This window comes from Suricata suricatta, chromosome 16, assembly GCF_006229205.1.
Source record: "Suricata suricatta isolate VVHF042 chromosome 16, meerkat_22Aug2017_6uvM2_HiC, whole genome shotgun sequence".
Taxonomy (NCBI): Eukaryota; Metazoa; Chordata; class Mammalia; order Carnivora; family Herpestidae; genus Suricata; species Suricata suricatta.
The window spans coordinates 48,912,793-48,935,155 of NC_043715.1; the positions used below are offsets into that span (position 1 = coordinate 48,912,793).

General features: G+C 53.7%; 3 protein-coding genes across 8 annotated transcripts in view; 2 read left to right on the forward strand and 1 right to left on the reverse strand.

Annotated features, from left to right (window-relative positions):
• The first annotated feature begins 3 nt into the window (after positions 1 to 3).
• QPCTL (glutaminyl-peptide cyclotransferase like) lies at positions 4 to 6,695 on the forward strand. Of its 2 annotated transcripts, XM_029924439.1 has the most exons (7): positions 211 to 851; positions 1,397 to 1,540; positions 2,296 to 2,577; positions 3,869 to 4,021; positions 4,108 to 4,207; positions 4,706 to 4,822; positions 6,057 to 6,695. In XM_029924439.1, the coding sequence occupies exons 1-7, from the start codon at positions 576 to 578 to the stop codon at positions 6,200 to 6,202; spliced, it is 1,218 nt and encodes a 405-aa protein (XP_029780299.1). In that variant the 5' UTR covers positions 211 to 575; the 3' UTR covers positions 6,203 to 6,695. The 2 variants fall into 2 exon arrangements, with proteins under 2 accessions (XP_029780300.1, XP_029780299.1); XM_029924440.1 differs by lacking the exons at positions 3,869 to 4,021; positions 4,108 to 4,207; positions 4,706 to 4,822; positions 6,057 to 6,695 and adding an exon at positions 2,942 to 3,344 and having other exon boundaries at positions 4 to 851.
• Positions 6,696 to 11,676: 4,981 nt separating this feature from the next.
• Positions 11,677 to 22,363, reverse strand: part of FBXO46 (F-box protein 46) — a 15,463-nt gene continuing 4,776 nt past the window's right edge. Inside the window, exons 1-3 of one of the 5 annotated variants that reach the window (XM_029925649.1) lie at positions 18,520 to 18,754; positions 12,859 to 14,675; positions 11,677 to 12,584 (exon numbers count right to left, since the gene is read on the reverse strand). In XM_029925649.1, the coding sequence (XP_029781509.1) occupies positions 12,454 to 12,584; positions 12,859 to 14,593 (1,866 nt within the window). In that variant the 5' untranslated portion in view covers positions 14,594 to 14,675; positions 18,520 to 18,754 and the 3' untranslated portion in view covers positions 11,677 to 12,453. Of the gene's footprint in view, positions 14,676 to 17,274; positions 17,363 to 18,519; positions 18,755 to 22,363 lie in introns of those variants that run through there. The other 4 variants (XM_029925650.1, XM_029925652.1, XM_029925648.1 and 1 more) reach the window with 4 other exon arrangements.
• The window catches only part of BHMG1 (basic helix-loop-helix and HMG-box containing 1), a 33,136-nt gene continuing 28,095 nt past the window's right edge, over positions 17,323 to 22,363 (forward strand). Inside the window, exon 1 of the mRNA XM_029924317.1 lies at positions 17,323 to 17,472. Within this exon, the coding sequence (XP_029780177.1) occupies positions 17,323 to 17,472 (150 nt within the window). The remainder of the gene's footprint in view (positions 17,473 to 22,363) is intronic.

A 22,363-nucleotide genomic window follows, 5' to 3' on the forward strand; every position in this document is an offset into this window, starting at 1 on the left:
GGTCTGCCCAGAGGTGGGGTAGAAACCTTGCGTAGTGGTTCGAGGTCTTTTGGGACCGTACAGGGCAGATATTCACGACAATGGAAAAGAAAGGGGTCCGACTCAAATCATTTTGTTGTAGAACGTCACAGGCTGGAGGAGAGAAAGAACACGCTATTCCAAATGCCCGCCGGCCCTGCCTCCGGGGGCGCGGCCTCCGCGAGGCCAATCGGCTCCTGGTTTCGGGGATGGACACCGCCTCTTTCCATTAAGGACGGTTCTTTTACGGGTCTTATTGATTGTTCAGACTTCGAGTAACCAATCCTTTGCCTTCATACAGGAGGGGCGTGGACCTGCGTCTTGGTCTTCTGTTTTCCACGATCAGACATTTCTCATTGGTTTCTCTTCTTCCGCTGAGGTGGAGCCTATGCGTTTCGTGCTCCCTTTTGGGTTGTGCAACCCTCAGGGGACCAACCCGCAGAGCCCCAGGGAGGCAGGAAGGCGTGTTCTCAGGACGAGAGTCCCCATTGGCTTCACCGATAGAGAAAGGGTGGGATGGTGCAGTCGCTCTTCCTGTTCATTGGTTCGATAATTCCATGGGGTGGGATTTGGCTGGGCCTAAACTATCCGCGGTCCCGAACCGGTTTCAGGGCGAAGCTGCCATGCCTTCCGGCGGCCGCGGGCGGCCCCGGCTACGGCTCGGGGAACGTGGCCTCTTGGAGCCACCCTCACCCCCCAAGCGCCGCCTGCTACCGCGGGTGCATTTCTTGCCACTGCTTCTGCTGTCCCTGGCCGTGGCCTCGGCGTTCTACACCATCTGGAGCGGCTGGCACCGCCAGACGGAGGAGCTGCCACGGGGCCGTGAGCTGCGGGTGAGCCTGGGCAGGGGCACGGGTACCGCGGGAGCCTTAATCCCCGCCTCCGCTTCCCGGAGGTCTCAGGTTGACGTGTCTGTACCGTACGGCCGGCCGAAGCCGCAGGTGCTGCGGTCTCTGTCATTAGAGCGCATGCCCATTGCTATCGGGCTTGTTCTGTAATAGGTGGTTGGTTCTCCCTCAAAGGAAGAGTCTAGAAGTAGTAAACCTGGGAGTTCTGGGTTCCAATCTGTAAGGCAGCCATTTGGAAGAGTACCTTTCCCTTTCTCGGCCTGGAGAGTGCGTTGGTGGTATAGTGGTGAGCATAGCTGCCTTCCCTTTCTCGGCCTCGATTTCCCAATCAGGATTGGGGTGGGCAATCCTGATGGATTTAGCGGGACCTTTTCTGAGTCTTCCTAGGATTTATCCTGGAAACCTCCGGTGCTGGAGACCCGAATTAGGAAGAACCGGGGTTTTTAGGGGAGATGGCCTCCGGGGTAGGGTCGGTACGGGGGTTGCTCTCATGCTCTGCTCTTCTCTTCCCTGTCTTACCCCCTCCCTAGGGCCGGTTGATCGGAAGCCTCTCCGAAGCCCGGCTGCGGAGGGTGGTGGGGCAACTGGACCCACACCGGCTCTGGGACACTTACCTGCGCCCCCTGCTGGTTGTGCGGACCCCGGGCAGCCCCGGCAATCTCCAAGTCAGAAAGGTGAGGGGCCTGGCAGCCTGCCAGCGAATAGGAACTAGGCATTCTGCCCAAGATCCCCCAACAGCTAAGACACAGGGCTGGGGCTCTGACTGGGGATAATCTGAATCTAGTGTCTCACTTTAGTAACCATCAGGCTGGATTGCCTTCTTTACTGCCCCCCAAATCTTACTATGTGCTAGCAACTGTTCTCTGAGGTGAATAACAATATAATGCTTGCTGTGCAAATGGGGAAACCGAGGCCCAGAGCAGTTAAGCATTTTGCCCAAGTCCCACAGCTCATAAATGACATACCAAATTTCAGGTTGGCTCCAGCGCTGGCATGGTAATATCTTTGTATTGCCTCCCTTCTGGGCATCCAGAGTCATTTGAATACTACTGCTTGAGTTCAAATCTGACCTCAGCCACTTGGAGTGTGACCTTGGACTAGTTTCTTAACCTCTCTGTGCCCTAGTTTCCTCATCTATGAAATGGAGCCATTGACAGTCCTAACCCCATAGGGTTTTGAGAATGGGGCTTGGCACCCAGTGAGCATTTCCTGAAGAGTGAGCTAGGATAACTCTTGGCATCAAGGGGCGGGGTCACTACTCACCTGGGACTCAGCAGGGACTCAGCAAAAGCGCCTCAAGGGAGTGACTTAAACTGAAGTAGGGGGTGATGAGTCAGCCCAAGGGCTCTGCATGGCACAGGTCACATGGCCCTTTTCCCCACCTCCTCCCCAGTCCCCACCCACCCTCCCACCTCTCTCTTGCCACTAGTTCCTGGAGACTACCCTGCGGACCCTGACAGCAGGCTGGCATGTGGAACTGGACCCCTTCACGGCCTCAACACCCCTGGGGCCACTGGACTTTGGCAACGTGGTGGCCACGCTGGACCCAGGGGCCGCCCATCACCTCACCCTTGCCTGCCATTACGACTCCAAGCTCTTCCCATCTGGGTCAGCTCCCTTTGTGGGGGCCACGGACTCAGCCGTGCCTTGCGCCCTGCTGCTGGAGCTGGCCCAGGCCCTGGACAGGGAGTTGAGTAGAGCCAAGGAGCAGGTGAGGAGTGGGGGGCCCCGGCTGCCTCTACCCTGGTCCAAGCCACCATCCTCCCCTGCCTGGACTTGTCTTCCTGCTTCCATTCCACACACAGAGTCACAAGGATCTTTTCATGCCCCGAATGTCAGATCCTGCCCCTCCTCTGCGAGACACCCTCCCCACAGCTCCCACCTCATTGCAAACCTGAGCCAGAGCCCTTACAGGGGCCCATGAGGTGTGTCCTGTGTCCTCAATTCCCACCTCCCACCCCTGTCCCTCCTCCCTGTGCTCTGGCCACCCACCTCCTCCCCATTCCTCAGACTCTGGAGAGTTCCCGAGTCCCTCCCGTCTGAGGGCATTTGCATTTGCTTTTTGCTCTGCCTAGAACTTGGTTTTCACAGACACCTTCCCGGCTGGCTCCTGCCCTTCCTCCAGGTGTCCTCCAACGTCACCCCCTCTGAGATGGTTTCCAGCCACCGCAAAAGAGTTCCCCGTCACCATCCCGGGCATTATGGCGCTTTGTCTGTCTGTCTCTCCAATGAAAATAAGCTCCACACGGGCAGGGGTTTGGCTGCCGCGGTTTTCTGCTCTGTGCTTACCTGGCATAAATGAGGACGTCAGTAGAGATGCGTGGGAGGAACGGAAGCGCAGATCTCCGGCTGCTCCCCTGCTCAGACCCCTTCCGCGGCTCAGCCTCCTGTAACAAGGCCCAAGCCCCAGCCCTCGCTCCTCCCCCGCTCCCCGGGCCCTTTCACGAAGCTCTCTGGCTCTGGCGCCAGCCCTCTTCCATGTTGCTTCCTTGCCTGGGGACACTCTTCCCTCTGCTCCGTTTTGCCAGGCCAGCTCCCACTCATCTCGGTGCAGATGTCTCTTCCCAGCAGACCCAACGTGGTTTCCAGGCCAGGTTATCCCTGACTCCCTTCCTATGCTCTTTTAGAGCTCTGTAGTGCTTCTTTTTTTTAATGTTTGTTTATTATTGAGAGAGAGAGAGAGAGAGAGAGAGAGAGAGAGCGCGCGCATGAGAGGGGGTGGGGCAGAGAGAGAGGGGGAAACACAGAATCCGAAGCAGGTTCCAGGCTCTGAGCTGTCAGCACAGATCCCAAGGTGGGACTCAAACTCATGACCTGAGCCGAAGTTGGAGACTTAACCAACTGCCCCCCAGGTGCCCCTCAGAGTCTGTACTTCTGGCCACCACCTTCTCTGAGTGAGGAGACCTAGTCTGCCCTGCCCAGCTGTGCCAGCGGGCAGGAAACGTGGATGGGCCGAGCCCAAGGGCTGGACTCAAGCTGGCCCTGACCACCGGCTCCCACAGGAAGCCCCGGTGACTCTGCAGCTGCTCTTCTTGGATGGTGAGGAGGCACTGAAGGAGTGGGGACCCAAGGACTCGCTTTATGGCTCCCGGCACCTGGCCCAGCTCATGGAGTCGGCACCCCACAGCCCAGGCCCCACCAGGATCCAGGCTATCGTAAGATCAGGGCCCCACTGGGTCCCGGCGAGGGAGGGGGAGGGCCAGGCGCACTTGGCCACACCTCACCCGGCCTCTCTCCCTAGGAGCTCTTTGTGCTTCTGGATCTCCTGGGTGCCCCAAATCCAAACTTCTACAGTCACTTCCCCCATACGGCCCGCTGGTTCCATCGGCTGAGGAGCATCGGTAAGGGGGAAGGTGGAGACAGGCACCAGCAGGAGGGTCGGCCGGCTGAGTCAGGCACCATCTCTGAGGGGTCATCCAGCCTGCCCTCTTCCTCCCTAGTCTCTAAGGCACTAGGGCAGAAACACACAAAGATCCAACAGCAGTCAAGTGCAATGATTACAAACGGGGGCTCTGAGGTCAAATAGCCCTGGGTTTGAATTCTGGCTCTGCCTCTTGCCAGCTGTGTGAACCTGAGCAAGTAGCTTCATCTCTCGGAGCCCCAATTTCCTATCTGTAAAATGGGCACGAAATTGACAATAATAGACGTATCGACCTCCAAGGCTCAGAGGGAATAAGTAAGACGGGGACACGCTGAGCCTGCAGGAAGGGGTAACTAACTACATTCTTGTTGGGATGATCAGTGCTCTGCCCAGGCCTCCTGCCCGCGCTGATGTGCAAGCAGGAGAACCTTTGACCCTGAGGGGCTGACTCTTGCTCTCTAACCCCCACCACCTCCAGAGAAGCGTCTGCACCGCCTGAACCTGCTGCAGAGTCATCCCCAGGAAGTGATGTACTTCCAGCCTGGGGAGCCCCCCGGCTCTGTGGAAGATGACCACATCCCCTTCCTCCGCAGAGGTAGGTGCTGTTGGGAGGAGTGGAGGTGGGGTGGCAGTCCAAGGAAGGCACAGATAGGAGCTGGCAGTCCAAGGAAGGCACAAATAGGAGCTTGCCACCTGCAAGACTGGTGGCAAGTTGTTTGCCGTCTTCATGCCTCAACTTTCTCATCTGTAAAATGGGGATGCTCATAACCCCTATCTCAGAGTTGCGGAGGGAACCGAACGAGCTAACACACGGAAAGATGCTACTTACATAGTGATGGCACATCATAAACATTCAAGAAATGTTGGCTACTCTTGTTGGTGCCTCAGTGACTGGGCCTCAGCCCAGCAGAATCACCCGAGGAACTTTGAAAAATGCCCAGTTGCATCTCTGGCCTACTGAACCACAATCGCGGGTCTCATGTTATTCATACAAGACTCTCAGATAATCCTGACAGACAGCCAGGGCTGAAGACATCTGGCAGAGAGGTTCTTTTATTATTTTTTTTAATGTTTATTTTTGAGAGACAGAGAGAGCAGGGGAGGGGCAAAGAGAGAGGGAGACACAGAATCTGAAGCAGGCTTCAGGCTCTGAGCTGTCAGCACAGAGTGAGATGTGGGGCTCAAACCCATGAACCTCGAGATCAAGACCTGAGCCAAAGTCAGATGCTTAACTCACTGAGCCACCAGGCACCCCTGGAGATGGCTTTAAAAAAATTTTTTTTAAAGGTACAAAGCTAGGGTACCTGGGTGGCTCAGTCGGTTAAGCATTCGACTTCAGCTCAGGTCATGGTCTCACAGTTCATGGGTTCAAGCCCCACGTCGGGCTCTGTGCTGACAGCTAGCTCAGAGCCTGGAGCCTGTCTTCAGATTCTATGTCTCCTTCTCTCTCTGACCCTCCCCTGCTCATGCTGTCTCTCTCTTTCTCAAATAAAACATAGAAAAAATAATAAAAAAAATAAAGGTACAAAGCTATAAATAAAGAAGAGAAAAGGATCCTAATACTACACCTGGCAAGGAAAGTCAAAGGCACGTTTCCCTTCTTCTGGTCTTTGCATAATCCATTAACTATTCCGTTTCTCTAATGTGTGTTTGAGAACAACAGACATACTGGATGTATTTTTTCAAACTAACATGTCGCCCTCACACACTTAAAGTTGTCATTCAGGGCTCTTCAAGTGCCAGGACTCAGTATCTTCTGGGTGGGGGTGAGGCCAGTTTGCCCAGGCCTGGGCTCCTGGGCCTGACCGAGCCTCCCCTCTCTCCTCCAGGGGTCCCGGTGCTCCACCTCATCTCCATGCCCTTCCCCTCCGTCTGGCACACGCCTGGCGACTCGGAGGCCAACCTGCACCCCCCCACGGTGCACAACCTCAGCCGCATCCTCGCCGTGTTCCTGGCTGAGTACCTGGGCCTCTAGCCGCCTCCGCTGACTCCGAAGGCGAAGCGTCTGGGCGGGACGTCCCAAGGACGCCTGGAGCCATGGGAGCCCAGGCCAGGCTGCCCGATCCTTTCTTGGGCTCTATACGTGCTGTGATGGAAGACCCTCTTTCCTTTGATGGTCTTAAGCTGCCACTCTTCAAAGACTTGGAAGAGACGAGGCCACTGTGGGGGCAGGAGCCAAAGGAATGAGCTCGGACCCCGTCCTGAAGGAAGCACTTGGTGTGAAGGTTCCCAGGGGCCAACTGCTGTTGGACTGGAGTCAGCAGACCTCGGCCCGGCGTCGGGGCCAGCACCACCGCCCCCACCAAGCGATTTCTCCGTGACTTACGTTTTCATGACGTCGCTGGATTGCCACATGGGGTCCACAGGGGATGTGCTTGTAAATAGGAACAGAGGAGACAGAAGCCAATATTTGGGAACTCGAGTCGGCCAGACCCAAGGGCAATAAACCAGTCTTTCTGTGAAACGTATTCTGCAGAATTAGCATGGCTAGGTGTTGCATGAGAAAGGCGGGGGGCTCAGAGACGCAGGAGGAGACATGGAAGGAGTTTCGTCATGGCACCGTGTGAAATTTCCACGAGTAAGCCAGAATGCGGTGTTGTTTCCTCCAGTGTATTTCAGCGTGGAACCCCTCGATTGGGAGCCTCATATAACTAGGGTGCCTCAGATTTCACTTTGGGAAACCCTAGGTTTCGCCAAGTCGGGGTGTGTTTGTGCAACGAATAAGACGGACCTTGATTCACTGCCTGCTAGTCTGCCAAGCCATCCCCTCCCTTTCTGTTGTGGGTGTAGGAGTGTGAGACGGTGGGGGTCACTGGAACTGCAGTGATGGCTTGAGGAAGGATTTCCCAACCCTACCTAATGTCCAGCCTCGACTGGGGTGCTTGTTAAAAAGTGCAGAATCCCAGGGTTGCCCCCCCCCCCAGACCTGCTGAATCAGAACCCCAGGGAGGGGCTGGAGCTTTGCAGTGAGCCCCTGAGGAAGTGTCCCCATCGCTGGCGGAGACACGCTCTCCTTAAGGACATGGTGTGGTGTGTTCCCGACCGCTTAGCAAACCACCGGGTCTGTGCCTGCCGGGTGGGTGACTGACGGAGCCCTGGCAGTTCGCAGGGAGGCCGGGCCAGGGTGGAGGGCTGCGTAGCGAAGGTGAGCCTTCCGAGCCAGCTCGGGGCTGGAGATAACTCCAGACAACTCACGGCCCGAAACCCAGGATCTCAAATGAGAGAGGATGCATAGAAGGTCCTCGTTGGTGGTTTCCCGCAGCAGCTGACGGTTATCGGGCACCTGCTGTGTGCCAGGCGCCATGAGCACTTGACACAGATCAGCTCATGGAGTCACCGCCAAGCCCTGAGACAGGTACAATTTCGGTTCTCGTTTTGCAACGGAAGTGGTGAGGGCTGAGGTGATGACCCCGTGTTTAGAGGGCCCACGTTCTCACCCACAACTGCACTCCTAACCCCATGACCCGTCTCCCAGAAATCACCTGTGCTGGCCCAACGGGGAGCTCACAGAAAGTAGCTCCTCCTGAGGCTGAATGGACTGCGGGTTCGAGCGGGGTGGGGGTTGGGGCGGGAGGACTGATGGCCTCTTAGAGGTGGACGTGGCATTAGTCCAGAGTTTAGAAAGGGAAGTCGATGGACATCAACAGCCAGGGTGGCAAGGATCTCAGACCACAGGGACGGCTCCTGTCTGTTCATTTCTGGTGTGGCCCTCCCAGTGCCAAGCACTTGAAGTGTTTCATCTCCCCTTAGCCTCACAGCCATCCCAAGGGCGGGGAGACCTTCACTTTGGAGTTACGGGGAGCCGTGTTCAGTTACACCCCGAGCTCTCTACGCCTTCCCAAGGGGTGTAATGCATACCAGGCACCGGGCAGGGAGGCCTGATGCACGTTTCGCCCTTGAATCTGGGACAGGGATTGCTAGTCCCATTTCACAGATGAGGCTGCTAATGCTTGGCGAGGTGTGTTCCCCCAGCGCCCACTTGTCCCCCAGACTTAGGGCTTTCCCGTTTCACAACTCTGAACGGGTCGCCAGGTTTATCTGTGAAGCACAACCGTTGAGCAATCTAGGTGTCTAGGTACTGATGAGTCACACATCCATCTGCAGAATGGTCAGTATTGTCATTTAGCACTGGAGCAAACCGCTTCAGAGAGCTGGACACTTCCATGTGACGTGTCCAGGGGCACGGGTTTTTTTGTTTTGTTTTGTTTTGAAATTCACTCTGCTTATTAACTCATCGGGCTTGTTGGTGTCGTCAATCTAGGATTCGCCAACCAGCCTGTTTTTAAATATTATCTTTGCGCCATTCTCTCTTCTGATTCTAGGTCAACTGAACGTGTTGGACATGCTATTCTCCATGACATTCTTCCATATTTTTCTTTTTCTTTCTCTTGTGTCTGTGCCTTTTCAGACCTAGCGCTAGTTCAACAAATCTTTTTTCAGTCGTGTCTTATTTGCTGTTTAGCCCAGCCACTGAGTTTTTACTTTGGGGTATTGTGTCTGTCTTTTCTTGTTATTTTTTTAAAAAAATATGATTTGTGGGGCACCTGGGTGGCTCAGTCGGTTAAGCGTCCAGCTTTGGCTCAGGTCATGATCGCACGGTTTGTGGGTTTGAGCCCTGCGTCAGGCTCTGTGTTACCAGCTCAGAGCCTGGAGCCTGTCTTCAGATTGTGTGTCTCCTCTCTCTGACCCTCCCCTGCTCACGCTGTCTCTCTCTCTCTCTCTCTCTAAAATAAAATATTAAAAATCTTAAAAAATAAAAATATGATTTGTCAAATTGGCTAACAGTGTGTAAAGTGTGCTCTTGGTTTTTGGGGTAGATTCCTGTGGCATCCAACACCCAGTGCTCATCCCAACAAGTGCGTTCCTCCATGCCCATCTCCGATTTTCCCCTCCCCTCAACCTTTTTTAATGTTTATTTAAAGAGAGCAAGTGAGCACATGAGAGCATGTGAGCAGGGGAGGGGCAGAGAGGGAGACGCCGAAACCGAAGCAGGCTCCAGGCTCTGAGCTGTCAGCACAGAGCCCAACATGAAAGCTCAGACTCATGAACTGTGAGATCATGACCTAAGCTGAAGTTGGATGCTAAACTGACTGAGCCACCCAGGTGCCCCTGTGGCTTTTCTTTTTTTTTTTTCCTTTCACACCTGTTAGGCCATTATTGAGCTCTGGGTCGCCTGCAGATTTCTAAGCTCTTGCAGAGCAATCCTATGAAAACTGTGCCCTGGAAGCAAAGAGTATATCCCCAGCGTTCCAAAAGTTCATGTCACACCACTGCACTCTTACAGAAGACCTATGCTAGTACCTATTTTTACTATCAGAAAGAGATCAGGGGGCGCCTGGGTGGCTCAGTTGGTTAAGTGTCCGACTTTGGCTCAGGTCACGATCTTGTGGTCCATGAGTTCGAGCCCCACATGGGGCTCTGTGCTGACAGCTCAGAGCCTGGAGCCTGCCTCGAATTCTGTGTCTTCCTCTCTGCCCGTCGCCCACTCATGCTCTGTCTCTTCCCCTCAAAAATGAATAAAGGTTAAAAAACAAACAAACAGAAGATCAGAAGAGGATTTTCACTTTTATGAAAAGAGCCATTACCGTACTAACGTAGGTCTTCTGTAAAAGCGAGGTGACGTAACTTGAACTTTCAGGAAGTGGGGATACCTGTGTTCTAATCTGTGACGATTTGGTCCACCCCCGAAGTCTCTGGGAGTCTGCTTCTCCTCTGGTGTCTGTGCTAGCTCTTGCTTACGCTGCTTCATGTCCATGTGTGTTTGTGACTGTGTGCTAGTCGTTGTCTGAAAAATCACTTGTGGGCATTCTAGATGACAGCTCCTTACCCCAGAGGATTTATGTTTGTTTCTGACGTCTCCGCTAAGAAGCACCTCGCAACTCTCCTTTGGTTTTGTGTCCCCTCAGTGTTTGTTGTTTTGTTTTGAATGTTTATTTTTTATTATTTTTTAAAAAATTTTTTAAATGTTTTATTTATTTTTGATACAGAGAGATAGAGCATGAGAAGGGGAGGGGCAGAGAGAGAAGGAGACACAGAACCGGAAGCAGGCTCCAGGCTCTGAGCTAGCTGTCTGCACAGAGCCTGACGCGGGGCTCGAACCCACGAACATGAGATCTGACCTGAGCCGAAGCCGGGGACTTAACCGACTGAGTCACCCAGGAGCCCCTTGAATGTTTATTATTGAGAGAGAGAGAGGGAGACACAGAATCTCAGCCTCCAGGCTCTGAGCAGTCAGCACAGAGCCTAACGTGGGGCTTGAACTCACGAACCGTGAGATCATGACTGGAGCTGAAGTCAGATACCTAACTGAATGAGCCACCCAGGCACCCCTCCCCTCAGTGTTTAGAACATCATCTCCGCAGTTTTCTGGGTCACCCTTACTGGGGCTTGTAGTTTGGTGGGATCCCAGCTCTGTGAGATTCCCTACCTTGGGCAGGCTTGGCCTTGACCTCTGCCTGCTTGTCCCTACAAGATTACAAATAGGAAACTCAAGTTCGTTGGCACAAGCAAATGACCTCAGAGCAAAAGCAGCTTCAGCACCCATGTCCCTTTCCCTTACACTTTTGGCATGGTGTGTCCTTTAACTATTATATGGGCCATTTGATGCAATTATGATTTTTAAACTACCTCTTTTCAGCAGGAGAATCCAAACAATCTGGTGCCTCCCTCCAGAAGTCCCTCAAAGCCAAGCCAAGACTCAAACCCAACTCTCTTTGATTCTAAAGTCTAAGTGTTATATTACGACTGTGATGTATCCTAGTCTCTTCTTCGGCCATTTTTATTCCCGGAGGAGAATGTCAGAGACTATTCGTTGGCTCTCAATATCCATTCTTCTCTCTTCCTTTGTACTTGAATTGTTTAAATGACTTAATTCCTCTTATTTAGGAAGTGAGTATTTTAAAGCTTCAATTACGGGGAACACAGGAATCCTTCGTAAAATAGGGTTTTTTTTTTTTGCCATTGCTGGGCATAATGTACCAGCTAAAAACATCCCCCAGGCTCCCTTGCAGCCCCTCCATAAGGCTGAGGTTCTAATGAGACGTATGTACATAGTTGTACGGTGTAGTATTTCTGGGAGGAAGGAGTCTTTTCTTCCTGCAAAATGGTGATGGGCCAAGTTCTAAGAGCCATCTTAGACCATGAGGATGGGGGCCACAGCCAAGGAATAGTGACCCCAGAAGCCTCCTAGTTTCCTGATGACTTCAGGGCCGCCATACCTGCCCATCCTGGATTTCTAAAGAAATAAAAACTATCTTGCTTAAGCTACTGCTACAGTGAGATTTTTGAATCCAAATGGACACAGACAAAGGAAGAGTCAGGAACAGTCTCAAGCGAAGGGGCTTGGCTGACGGTTCTTTTCTCGATCTTTCCCAGCTCACCACGTGGTGGTCCATGGCTCCCTCTTCTCTCCAACCCCCCTCCCTGAGCAACACACAAACCAGTCTGGGCCCAGCCTTATAAATATTGATTTTATAGAAAGGACCAATGCAAAACTGGTCAGATGCCACACACCAGAAGCTTCCAGAACCACGAGGATGAAAAACCAAACCAAAAAAACCCCCCCAAAACAGAAAACACCCCAAACAGAACAAACGAAAATATCCCAGACCAAACTGCCTGAAAAATCAAGGTCTCAGGTGACCAAAGGATTCTAAAGAAACTCATGTGGCTGGGGCTGGAGAGATCCCCCAACGCCTGAACAAGTACCCAGAATGGAAGGAAAAACAATCCGGAAGTTCAAACCCACAGTCCCTGCCCACCGGCCCCCCACGCTGTCAAGAGCGAGGCAAAGGGCTTCACAGCTTTTTTTTGCGGGGGGAGTAGAGAAGCGATGGCAATAGCTTAAATAATGGGAGGAGGGGAATTTTTATATTTCAGCTTTATTTTCTCTTCTCCTTTAGGGGAAGTGAAGAGACTGGTAGCTTTAGGTTAAGGAGAAAACAGTGATTTTTTTTTATTGTTTTAATGGGGAAAACGTCTGGCGATGGCAGGTTGCCATGAAAACTGCCACATCTGATCTGTGATCGGATGGCTCCCAGTTCCTCAAGAGGAGGTGAGCCCTGGTGTGGCAGGTCAGGAGAGACACTGACTTTGCATACTGCAGCCTCTTGGGAGAACACAGCTCCAGAGACAGAGAACGGGCTGGCGGGGGTGAAAGGCAGGGCCAGGGTGGGGGTGGGGGGTAGAAGGGGGCCACAATGGGGGAACCCTTAAGTAGTACCAAAATTAGCTGCCGTCTGCTCCCTGCTGGTGGGTCCCTGGGGTGTAGAGTGGTGAGGAGGCTGTTGGGGCTGAATGGAGAAGAAATTGAGATGCTGATAAAAACCACCCTACTTGAGGGGTCCGCGGGCCCTGGTCTGAAGAGGAGAAAACCAATAGGGGTCAGTCGATCGGAGTGCTTGCTCAATCGCCCCCCCCTGAACCCCCATCTCGGTTCTGGAAGGGGATCAATACCGCCTGAAGGGCGACCCAGTCCTGGCCCTGGGCTCCCGAGGGGCGGGGGGAGGGGTGGGCACGGTGGGCTCTCCCCCCCTCCCCTCCCCCGGCTTCACCTCCCTTCCTCCCGGCCGGCCCGGCCCCCGCCCCCGGCTGGCCCGTTGCAGGGCAGCACCCAGTTGTTATCATGCAGACCCAGGCGGCAGCCAGGCGTCTCGCGGTCAGCTCGGCGGCAGCACATCCAGTAGGAACGTCCGTAAGGCAGGTCGTGGTGGTAGGGCTTCGGGTGCCAGCGGCAGAGCGACACGTCCCCCTTCTCGTACCTCTTGCGGCACTGCTTGCAAGGGTCGTCGCGATACAGGGGGTCGCGGCTCCAGCGCGAGTCTGTGGCCCGCACACCGAACGCCTCGATGATGCCCTTGAAGTGGTGGCAGGTGCACTTGAGGGCCGCCAGGGCCCGCGTGGGCAGGAAGCTGAAGATCTTCACCAGCACGTGCTCGGGCAGCAGCAGCATGTACTGCCGCGGCTCCAGCAGCCGCTGGATCTTGAAGCGGATCTCCAGGAAGTCGTGCGACACGTGCCGGTACAGGCGGCACAGGGAGGTGTCCGCGGTGCCCTCGGCATCGTCCGGGCCGGGCGCGCTGGCCGGGGAGTCGGCCGGGGGCGGCTCGGGGGGCCCGTCCGGTCCCCGGGACTGGAGGAAGAAGAGCTGGCCGGGTGGGGGCGGCTCCTCCGGGCTGACCGTCAGGCACACTGTCTCCTCTTTCACGTTCTTGGTGCCATCCTTGCCAAAGAAGATGCACTCGTCCACCACACCCGTCACTACCACGTCCACGTGGAAGCCTGAGGCTCCGCAGTCCCGGGCAGGGGGCGGAGGGGGCGCTGGGGGAGTGTCCTCAGGCCTGGCGGGGACCGGGGTCTCCCCCTCGCTGGCTTCGTCCGCCCGGGCCAGAAGGAACTCCACGTTGCTGGGCAGGGCATCCCGAGAGGGGCTGATGAGCTGGTACAGGTCACAGGTGATCTTGTCCTTGGCTCGGCCCCCGGGGCCTGGGCTGCCGGGGTAGGCACAACCGGGCCGGCCGCTGCTCCCGTTGGGCAAGCTGCCGTCGGGCGCGCGGGGTTCTCGGCCATTGGAGATCCGAAAGGCGATGCGGACCTCCCCGGGGCCCGGCCCGGGCCGCTCCTCTTTGCGAAGGCCTTTGGCTGGAGGGCTGTCCCGCTGGGCCTCAAAGTGGGCCACTGCCTCGGCTACGCGGCTGCAGTCCCCGCCACCAGGCCGCCGTTCAGATGCCAGGCCTTTGGCAGGCCCACCCTGCTCAGCTGACACGAAGACCACGGGCGCCGAGGTGCCGGGGCGTGGGTAGCTCTGCAGGGCCAGGGCGGCCCGCTGTTCTACCAGGGCCACCATCTCAGCCACGGAGAGCAGGTCTACATCCTCACCAGATGAGGCTGGGGCCCCCTCTGTGGCCGGGGGCCCCTCTCGGCCCCCCGGGTCCGGTGGAGCCTTAGTAGGGTCAAGACAGCGCCTCCTCCGCTTGGCCTTGGAGCTGTCACTGCCCCAGTGCCCCTTGACCTTCATGGAGCTGGCCCGGCTGCCCCCACCACACTGGTGGGCCACAAAGAAGGCCACCTTCTCCTTTGTATTCCCAGGCTTGATGACGTACCACGTGTCCAGCAGGACTCGCCCCTCATCGCCAGCAGCTGCTGCAGACAGGAGCGGGGCAGGCTGGGAGGCTGGGGCCTCTGTGGCCAAGGCAGGTGGGGTGTTCTCCGAGTGGGCAGGCCCGTGATCGGGCTCCGCCCCGCTGCCCGGCTCTGGGCAGGCTGAGGGCTTGAGGGCTGCGGCAGGCGGTCGCGGCTGGTTCTGGGAGTAGGTGCCAAAGGGCCGGGGGCACCAGAGCTGGAAGGGCAGGAGGCTGCTGCGGTCCATCCTGGGAGGTGGGAGCAGACAGGCCGGTGTTCACCGCATCTCAGGACCTGCCTGGATGGTCAGGGGAGGCTCCATGGGCCACCTGGAGACAGGGAAGAGGAGGTTGGGGAGATGGGGGAAAAGGCTGCCCTCCTCCTGCCACCCGGGCCTCACCTCTTCTGAGGGGACAGACCACTTAGATCACTGAGAACTCGATTCCGGCCCCGCTGCCCAGGCAAGCAATGGGTAGGGCTGGTCTTTAATCAGCCAGAAGCTGGGGCGCCTGGGTGGCTCAGTCGGTTGGGCGTCTGACTTCGGCTCAGGTCATGATCTCACGGTTTGTGAGTTTGAGCCCTGCATCAGGCTCTGTGCTGACAGCTAGCTCAGAGCCTGGAGCCTGTCTTCAGATTCTGTGTTTCCCTCTCTCTCTGACCCTCCCCTGCTCATGCTGTCTCTCTCTCTCTAAAATAAATAAAAACAGTAAAAAAAAAAAAATTAAAAAAAAAAAACCAGCCAGAAGGTAACTAGAGCTGGCAGTCCGTTCCAACCATGCAGGTCACACTCCGTGGCCCGACTGCCCTCACTGGCAATCCAGAGGCCTGCTGCTGCCATAACCCTGAACTTCACTGAAAGCAGCAATTGACAGTTCCTCCTTTGTCTGTCTGCTCCTCCAGTAGCTGGTTCCTCAAAAGACAAGAATTCCCAGCCCTGCCCACAGCTATGGCTACTGGAGCCCACGGAGGAAGGAATGAGATAGGCTGGGCAGGGACAGAAAATCCGAGGTCGCAGCCAGCCAGACCCTTAAGAAATTGGCTCTTTGCTTTGTTCAAGTCGTGGGGCTCCCTGAGACTCCCTCAAAGCCATGTGTCCTCACCCAGAAAAATGCACACACTTGCACCAGACTATGCAGGGAATTAATTCCCTTCCGCACAGCCACAGACCTCTGGGATAAAGCAGGCCCGCTCTGGTCTTGCCTCCATTTTCAAGTAGCACACAGGTAAACGCAGTGGGGAAGGGTTCCTTAGCATAAAACTGGGCCCTCAAACTTGGTTTTAGTACTTTTCAATTCAGGGCTCTCTTAATAACGACCATTTTACTTTGCATCGGCTTTGTGCATGAGCAACTCTGGAGACAATTCTGGTAATGAGTCTGGCATGACCACTTTCCAAAATACTCTCCAAACCTCAAACCTTCCACATGCCCAGAGACCAAGGGTCAGCAAACTATGGCCCACTGCCTGTCTCTGCAAATAAAGTTTTATTGAAACATGCTCATCTATTTATGGCTGCTTTCACGCTACAATGGCAGAGTAGTTGCAACAGAGGGCACATGACCTCGCAAGGCATAAAATACTCATCATCTGGCCCTTTATAGAAAAAGTCCGCCGCCCCCCGCAGTACAGACTCTCCCCCTAAGTGCTGGCAAGGCCACAGACTCCACCAAGATCCCACCACTTCATTGTGGCCAGTATTCAAAATCTAGCCAGCCTCCAAACACCCACGGAAGCCAGTCACAAAGAGAGTCCTAATCCTAAAAATACTTATCCCTCATAATCCCTGATCCCACCTTCCTCTCAAATACTTACAACCCCTACTGAAATCCCAGTTCTTTGCTTACAACAAAAATCACCGTACAACCCCTAAAACCTAGAGATGCCTCAGTCTACCATTCACCAATGCACCCAAAGGCCCCAGAATAGACACACAGACACCAAAAAAGCCATTTTCTACAGCTGCTCTATATAGCTCTCTACAAATTGGCTACCTCCTAAAATCCTCCATTCAGCCCCTACCCTTATCTTCAGAATATATGCCTTTCCCCAAATACCCAGACTCTTTCAAAACCTGATTTAAATTCCCAAACCTATAAATATCCCCTCCAGCACAGAAGGCTCCAATCTCAAGGAGCCCCTCACAAATCCCATGTCTACCAAGGACTCCCACATTCCAAGCAATTTCCCAACCTCACAGATAGCCCCCCAAAGACATGTCTCCTAAAATCCTATACTCCCCTTCAAGCAGCTTCTAAACCTCCATGTATATTTGCTAATTCTACACATGCCTCTCGACTGCTAAACAAACCAACCCCACTAAAACATAAAAGCTCCCTAACACATAAGACTGATCCCAAAAGCCTCAAAGCCCCCAAATGTGCCCAAAGAATCCTCACAACTGACACGTGCTTATGGCATGCTCACGGAAGAGAATATGTTAGGTAGTGTTCATACGAGTCCTGCTACTCCTCCCCGGTCCCTATGAAGCAGGCAGCGTGTTAGTCCCTCCAGATGAGACACAGAAAGGTTTAACTCCAAAAGCGAGGGTCAGACAGGTAGGAAGAAGTTGAGACGGCGAAAGCCCAGGCACCTGGCTCCAGAATTGGCACCCTCGGATTCTTTATTTTGTTCCTAAGTCTCTCCGTGAGCTCCTCAAATCACAAACCCACCAAACATCCCAAACCACAAAGGAGACCCCCTACAATACAACCGAAACTTCCACATTGCAAAAGAACCCAAACACAAACCCCAAGGCTTCCCCTGAGCTCAAGGGAGCCCCAAGTAGCCCCCACACCCACGCAAACATTTCCTCAAGCCCCCAAATAATGCTTAACTGCAAAGGGAGCCCCCGATTTTGTTAAAGACCCCGAACCCCCCCCAACCCACTAGGACGACCCCCGAAACAGACACGCCCCCAAAGGGCCCTCACCCGCGAGCCCCGCCCCCCTGCGGCGGGAGCGGGAGGCTGCACATACGCATGCGCACGGTAGGGGAGCGGACCCGCCCCCTCACTCCTCTCCGGACGTCGGACGTCGCGCGGCTGGCGCGCAACTCGTTCCCCTCCGCCCCTTTGTTGACAGACGCGCGCGTGACGCCCCCAGCCAATGAGCGGCTGCCGTTCGGGGCCGTGCCCATATAAGGAATGTCTTGGCGAAGGGGCCTAACTTCGAAAGAGGGAGGAGTAGGCGAGAGGTGAAGTGGGTGTGGAAACAGAGGAGTGTAAGAGAGCGTGGAAGAATTCCTAACTTCTTGCTAAAACGGAGGAACAAGGCCAGGACAGAGGCCATGGTGTTCAGGGAGAGGTATATTACACGGCGTTCCCTCTAAACAGGAGCCCCGATTGACAGTTGAGATTTAAAGAGCCAAGGAGCTTCAGTATTGAGACTCGAGGACAGAAGGAACCAAGCAGAAGGATCTGAGTGCCCAGGTTTGGGTGGGAACCCTGGAGACCGAGATTTCCAGTGGGGGAAAGTGGGCAGCGGGATCATATCATCCTTGAAAAACAAACGGCAGAACCCTACGACGCACCTCCACCCCGTCCCCACGCAGCACTGAAGCTAAGCCTCTGGGCTTGGCATTCAAGGCTCAGGCTGTGTGTCCAAACGGACCTCTCCGTTTCAGTCTTTCCAACCAAGCGCCCCAAAACTGTCTCAGGCTCAGTACATGAAAAGAACATTAAATACCTCAATAATGCTTTTTAAATATTAGTTACCTGTTAAAATGATAATACTTAGGATATAATTTCAATAAAATACTTAAAATTAACTTCATCTCTTGATTTTGACTCTTTGAAATGTGGCTACTATAAGATTTTAAATTGCACACATGGCTTGCATTATATTTCTATTGAACAGCCCTCACCTAGATCCTTACAATGCTAGGCTGATTGAAGAGCTACCCAAAGGTGACTCCACTGCAACCATCTGTCCAAGTATCTCCTGTCTGTCCTTCCACCACCCTGGCCCAGCCTTCCCTGCCTGCACATCACAGCCAGAAAGGTCTTAAAGCACAAACCTGACCCCGTCTCTATCCTGTACAAAACCTATCGTGACTCCCCAGTGCCCTTAGGGAAAATCCCAGGTACCCTGAATCCAGCCTCATCCCTCCTCACTCCTCCACACCCCCAGGGGACTCAGGTGGGCACCAGATCTGGCATAGAGAATAGTTTGAGTACTTGCACCCAGTCTGATCCTCAGTAGAAACCATTATCCTCTCCAATGTGTGGATCAAGAAATGGAAGCCAGACAGGTTGCCTACACGGAACTGGGTTGAGGGGGAACAGGGATATGAATCCAGAGAATCTGATTCTAGAACACTGTGCTCCAGTGCTTTGCTATATATTCTCTGGGCTACGAGCTCTATGAAGCTAATCTCCCAGGCTGGTTCAGACTCCAACTCTAGGCTCCCACATCCGGCTCCTTGCTGTTACTCCTCCAAGTCACCAAGCTCTTTCCTCCCATGGTCTTTGCATTTGCTGTTCCCACTAACTGGAATGCTCCCCAACCCCCCACCCTCCCCATCTCCTCATGGCTCAGTTCTTTAATTCATTTGTGTCTTTGCTCCAATGAAACGGAAACAGAGAAGGCTTGCCTTGAGCCCCCTCCCAGGAAACCTCCCACCTGCCCAGAGGAGGATCTCTGGATTCCCAAGTCCCAGCCCTGCCCATGCTGAGTCATCACTGTCTCTACAGGTGGATCTGTCTCTTCTGCTGGACAGTGAACCCAAAAGGGCCAGAGCAATCATGGTCATCACGGTGTCCCCAGCAGGACTGCCCAGCACGGGACTGAATGGATCGACCCCCACCACCACAGCTCCCTATCTTAAACTTTATGAGACCTGGCAGTGTAAACTGTTTCACACCCAGATTCTGTGTCCAAGGTCACTGGGGCGGAATTTTCTAACTTCCCACACACTGAACCCTCCACAAGGCTCTACACTAGGTCAGCTTTCAGAGAATGCTCCATGAAGGTCCGATATTGTAAAACATTGTGACCCAGAAGACTGAAAATGTAAAAAAAGAAAAGAAAAGAAAAGAAAAGAGAAGAAAGAAAGAAAGAAAGAAAAAGACCAAACAAATATGAAGTAAGAGACAAGTAGAAAAGAAAGAAAGAAAGAAAGAAAGAAAGAAAGAAAGAAAGAAAGAAAGAAAGAAAAAGACCAAACAAATATGAAGTAAGAGACAAGTAGAAAAGCATCGATACCGTTTAAAACAGTGGGGCCCCCCGGGCAGCTCAGGCGGTTAAGCAATGGACTCCTGATTCCGGCTCAGGTCATGATCTCATGATCATGGGTGTATGGGTTCGAGCCCCACTGTAGGGAGCCTGCTTTCAAGTCTCTCTCTCTCTCTCTCTCTCTCTCTCTCTCTCTCTCTCTCTCTCTCTTTCTCCCTGCCCCTCCCCCGTTCATGCTTGCGCAACCCTGAACACGCAAACCCTCGTGCATACGCTCTCAAAATAGGTAAACAAACGTTAAAATTTTTAAATAAATAAATAAATAAATAAATAAGAAATAGCAACAGTCGACAAAAGCAAGAGGTTATTAGTAGGCACAAAGGTGAAACTAACCCATTACATGCAAATGTTCCTGGCGTCCATGCTAACGTTATGGTCTCGAACTATACAAAGCCAAAAAAAACCCCAGAAGGGCAAACAGTCGGGCTGATCCACAATTGTGGTGGGAAACTGTAAAGCATCTCGCCATAAAAGATGGGCTGAACGGACAGAATGAGTAAGGAACTGAACCACGCCATCAACACCTGTGGCTTCTTGCTCCCAAGAATTTGAGAATCCCCTATCTGACATTCAGAGGTCCTCCTGTGTGCTGGCTTGGAGGTGACTGCTGGGGACACAGAGATGACACTAAGCTCACCACTTGGAAATCATGAAAAAGGGGGCAGACGTCCGAATAAACGATCATGACCCACATCAATAGATCAGCGGAGAAAATGATGATCACAACGGCGGGTCACGCTCGAGCGCTCACTGGTTGCCAGGCTTTGCTCTAAGCGTTTAACAAATATTAACTCGCTTCATTGTCACATCACCTCGCCATTTCTGACCTCATTTTGAGGAAGAGGAGGCACAGAAGGGCCAAGTAATTGCCCTCAGGCCCAGCTTTGCTTGCAGGAGTTCGAATAGTACTGGCAGCATTTTGTGTGGATAAAGTCACTCAGTCCTCAAAAAACTGCAGTCCCAACAGCCAAACACGCTCTTTTTTCCCCTCCCCGATTTTTTTTATTGAGAGAAAAGAGTGCATGCGCATGTAAGGCGGCAGGGGATGAGGAGGTGCAAAAGGAGAGAGCCTGAGACTCTTAAGCAGGCTCCACGCTCAGTGCAGAGCCCGACGTGGGGCCCGATCTCATGACCCCGGGGTCATGGCCTGAGCTGAAATCCAGGGTCAGATGCTCAACTGACTGAGCCACCCAGGAGCCCCCGATTTATTTTTTTCCTTAGCACATATCACGATCTAATATACTATAAACTTCATCTATAAAGTTTTAGTCAGTCTCCCCTGGCTAAAATGAGTGCTCCTCGAGGCCCCATATTTTTGTCTATTTTATTTCACTGCCGGATCCCCAGCTTCTAGAGCAGCACCAAGCCCTTGGCGACTCAGGATGTGCTCCCTGGAACAGTAGCCCCTGGGAGTATGTTAGGAACATAGTCTCTGGGCGCCCAAGGGGCTCAGTCGGTGAGGCCTCTGACTCTTGATTTCAGCTCAGATCATGATCCCACAGTTCGTGATTTTGAGCCCCACATCGGGCTCTGTGCTGACGGTGCAGAGCCTGCTTGGGATTCTCCCTGTCTGCCTCTCTGTCTTCCCCTCCCCTGCTCGCGCTCTCTCTCTCTCTCTCTCTCTCTCTCTCTCAAAAATAAACTTAAAAAAGAAGACAAAAATAAAATTTTAAATGTTAAAAAAAAAAGAACGTAGTCCCATAGTCTCGGGCTCTGCCCTACACCTGCTGAATTAGAATGTGCACTTCAACAAGTTCTCTAGGGGATTTGTATGCACATTGACATTGGAGGAGCAATGCCCTACACATCAGAGGTATGCAATATACATATTTGTTTGAACAAAGTCCTAACCCTCCGGTGTGGTCCGTCTTCACGCGGGCTACTGGGACTTCTTGGGAAAAGCCGGCAGGTTCCAGCCAAGCCCACGTGTGGAAATCCTTGCTCCCAGCCCCTCCTCCCGGAGCTATTCCAGGGCCCTCCTAAGCGATTCGGGATCTCTTCTTCCTGAGGCCTCTTCTGGCAGCACCTGTCACCTGTCATTGCTGAACGACAGGAACCTGGGTGAGGGCCCATCACCCCTCTGTGTTTCTGGAACGCTGGGACCTCTCCTCCCGACCTCTGTACTTGGCTCACCAGCCTAGTTGAGCTCTTCCGGCTCCATCCTTTCCATGGTAGCCAGAGAGCCTGCTCCAAACAGAAGTCAGACCACATCACTCCCCTGCTGAAAACCTTTCATGTCTGGAAAAACAAAAATACCTGTCCAGAAAGCCCTTCTCAGGAAGCTACTGGAGGATTTGCTTCACCGAAATGAAGACAGTGAACAAAGACAAAGGGAGCTATCAGATCAAAGAAATAAAGTCTAGCCCCGGAAGAGAGGCCAAAGGTATCCCCACATGTAGGGAAGGGTCAGCCTGGGAGGACAGCGCGGTGGAGGAGGCCAGGGAGAACCCGATTCCATCAATGCACAAGGAAAGGAGGAAGTCTACCTGTGGACAAGCTAAGTGCGCATCTTAAGAAGGTGGAAACAATGTCAACGACAGCAGCATAAAGCAGAGAGGAGAAAGGAAATAAAATGTGGATGCCTGGCCCCCCTCCACCTGACTCACATTTTGCCCCCACGCCCCACCCCCAGCCCGCCAGGGCAGGGCTGTCAGGGTCGTGGCAGCCCAGGGCTGGGCACAGAGCAGGTGCTCAGGGAATGCACTGGTCCACGGTCACACAGCAAATCCGTGGCTTCTGACCAGAGCTCTGTTCCTGGTTCTGCTCCTTCGATCCCCCACACTCTCC

Coding starts and splice junctions, on each gene's coding strand:
- QPCTL (XM_029924439.1), top strand. CDS start 576: ATGGGGTGGGATTTGGCTGGGCCTAAACTATCCGCGGTCCCGAACCGG. Junction 852..1,396: donor CACGGGGCCGTGAGCTGCGG/GTGAGCCTGGGC, acceptor CCCCCTCCCTAG/GGCCGGTTGATCGGAAGCCT. Junction 2,578..3,868: donor TGAGTAGAGCCAAGGAGCAG/GTGAGGAGTGGG, acceptor CGGCTCCCACAG/GAAGCCCCGGTGACTCTGCA.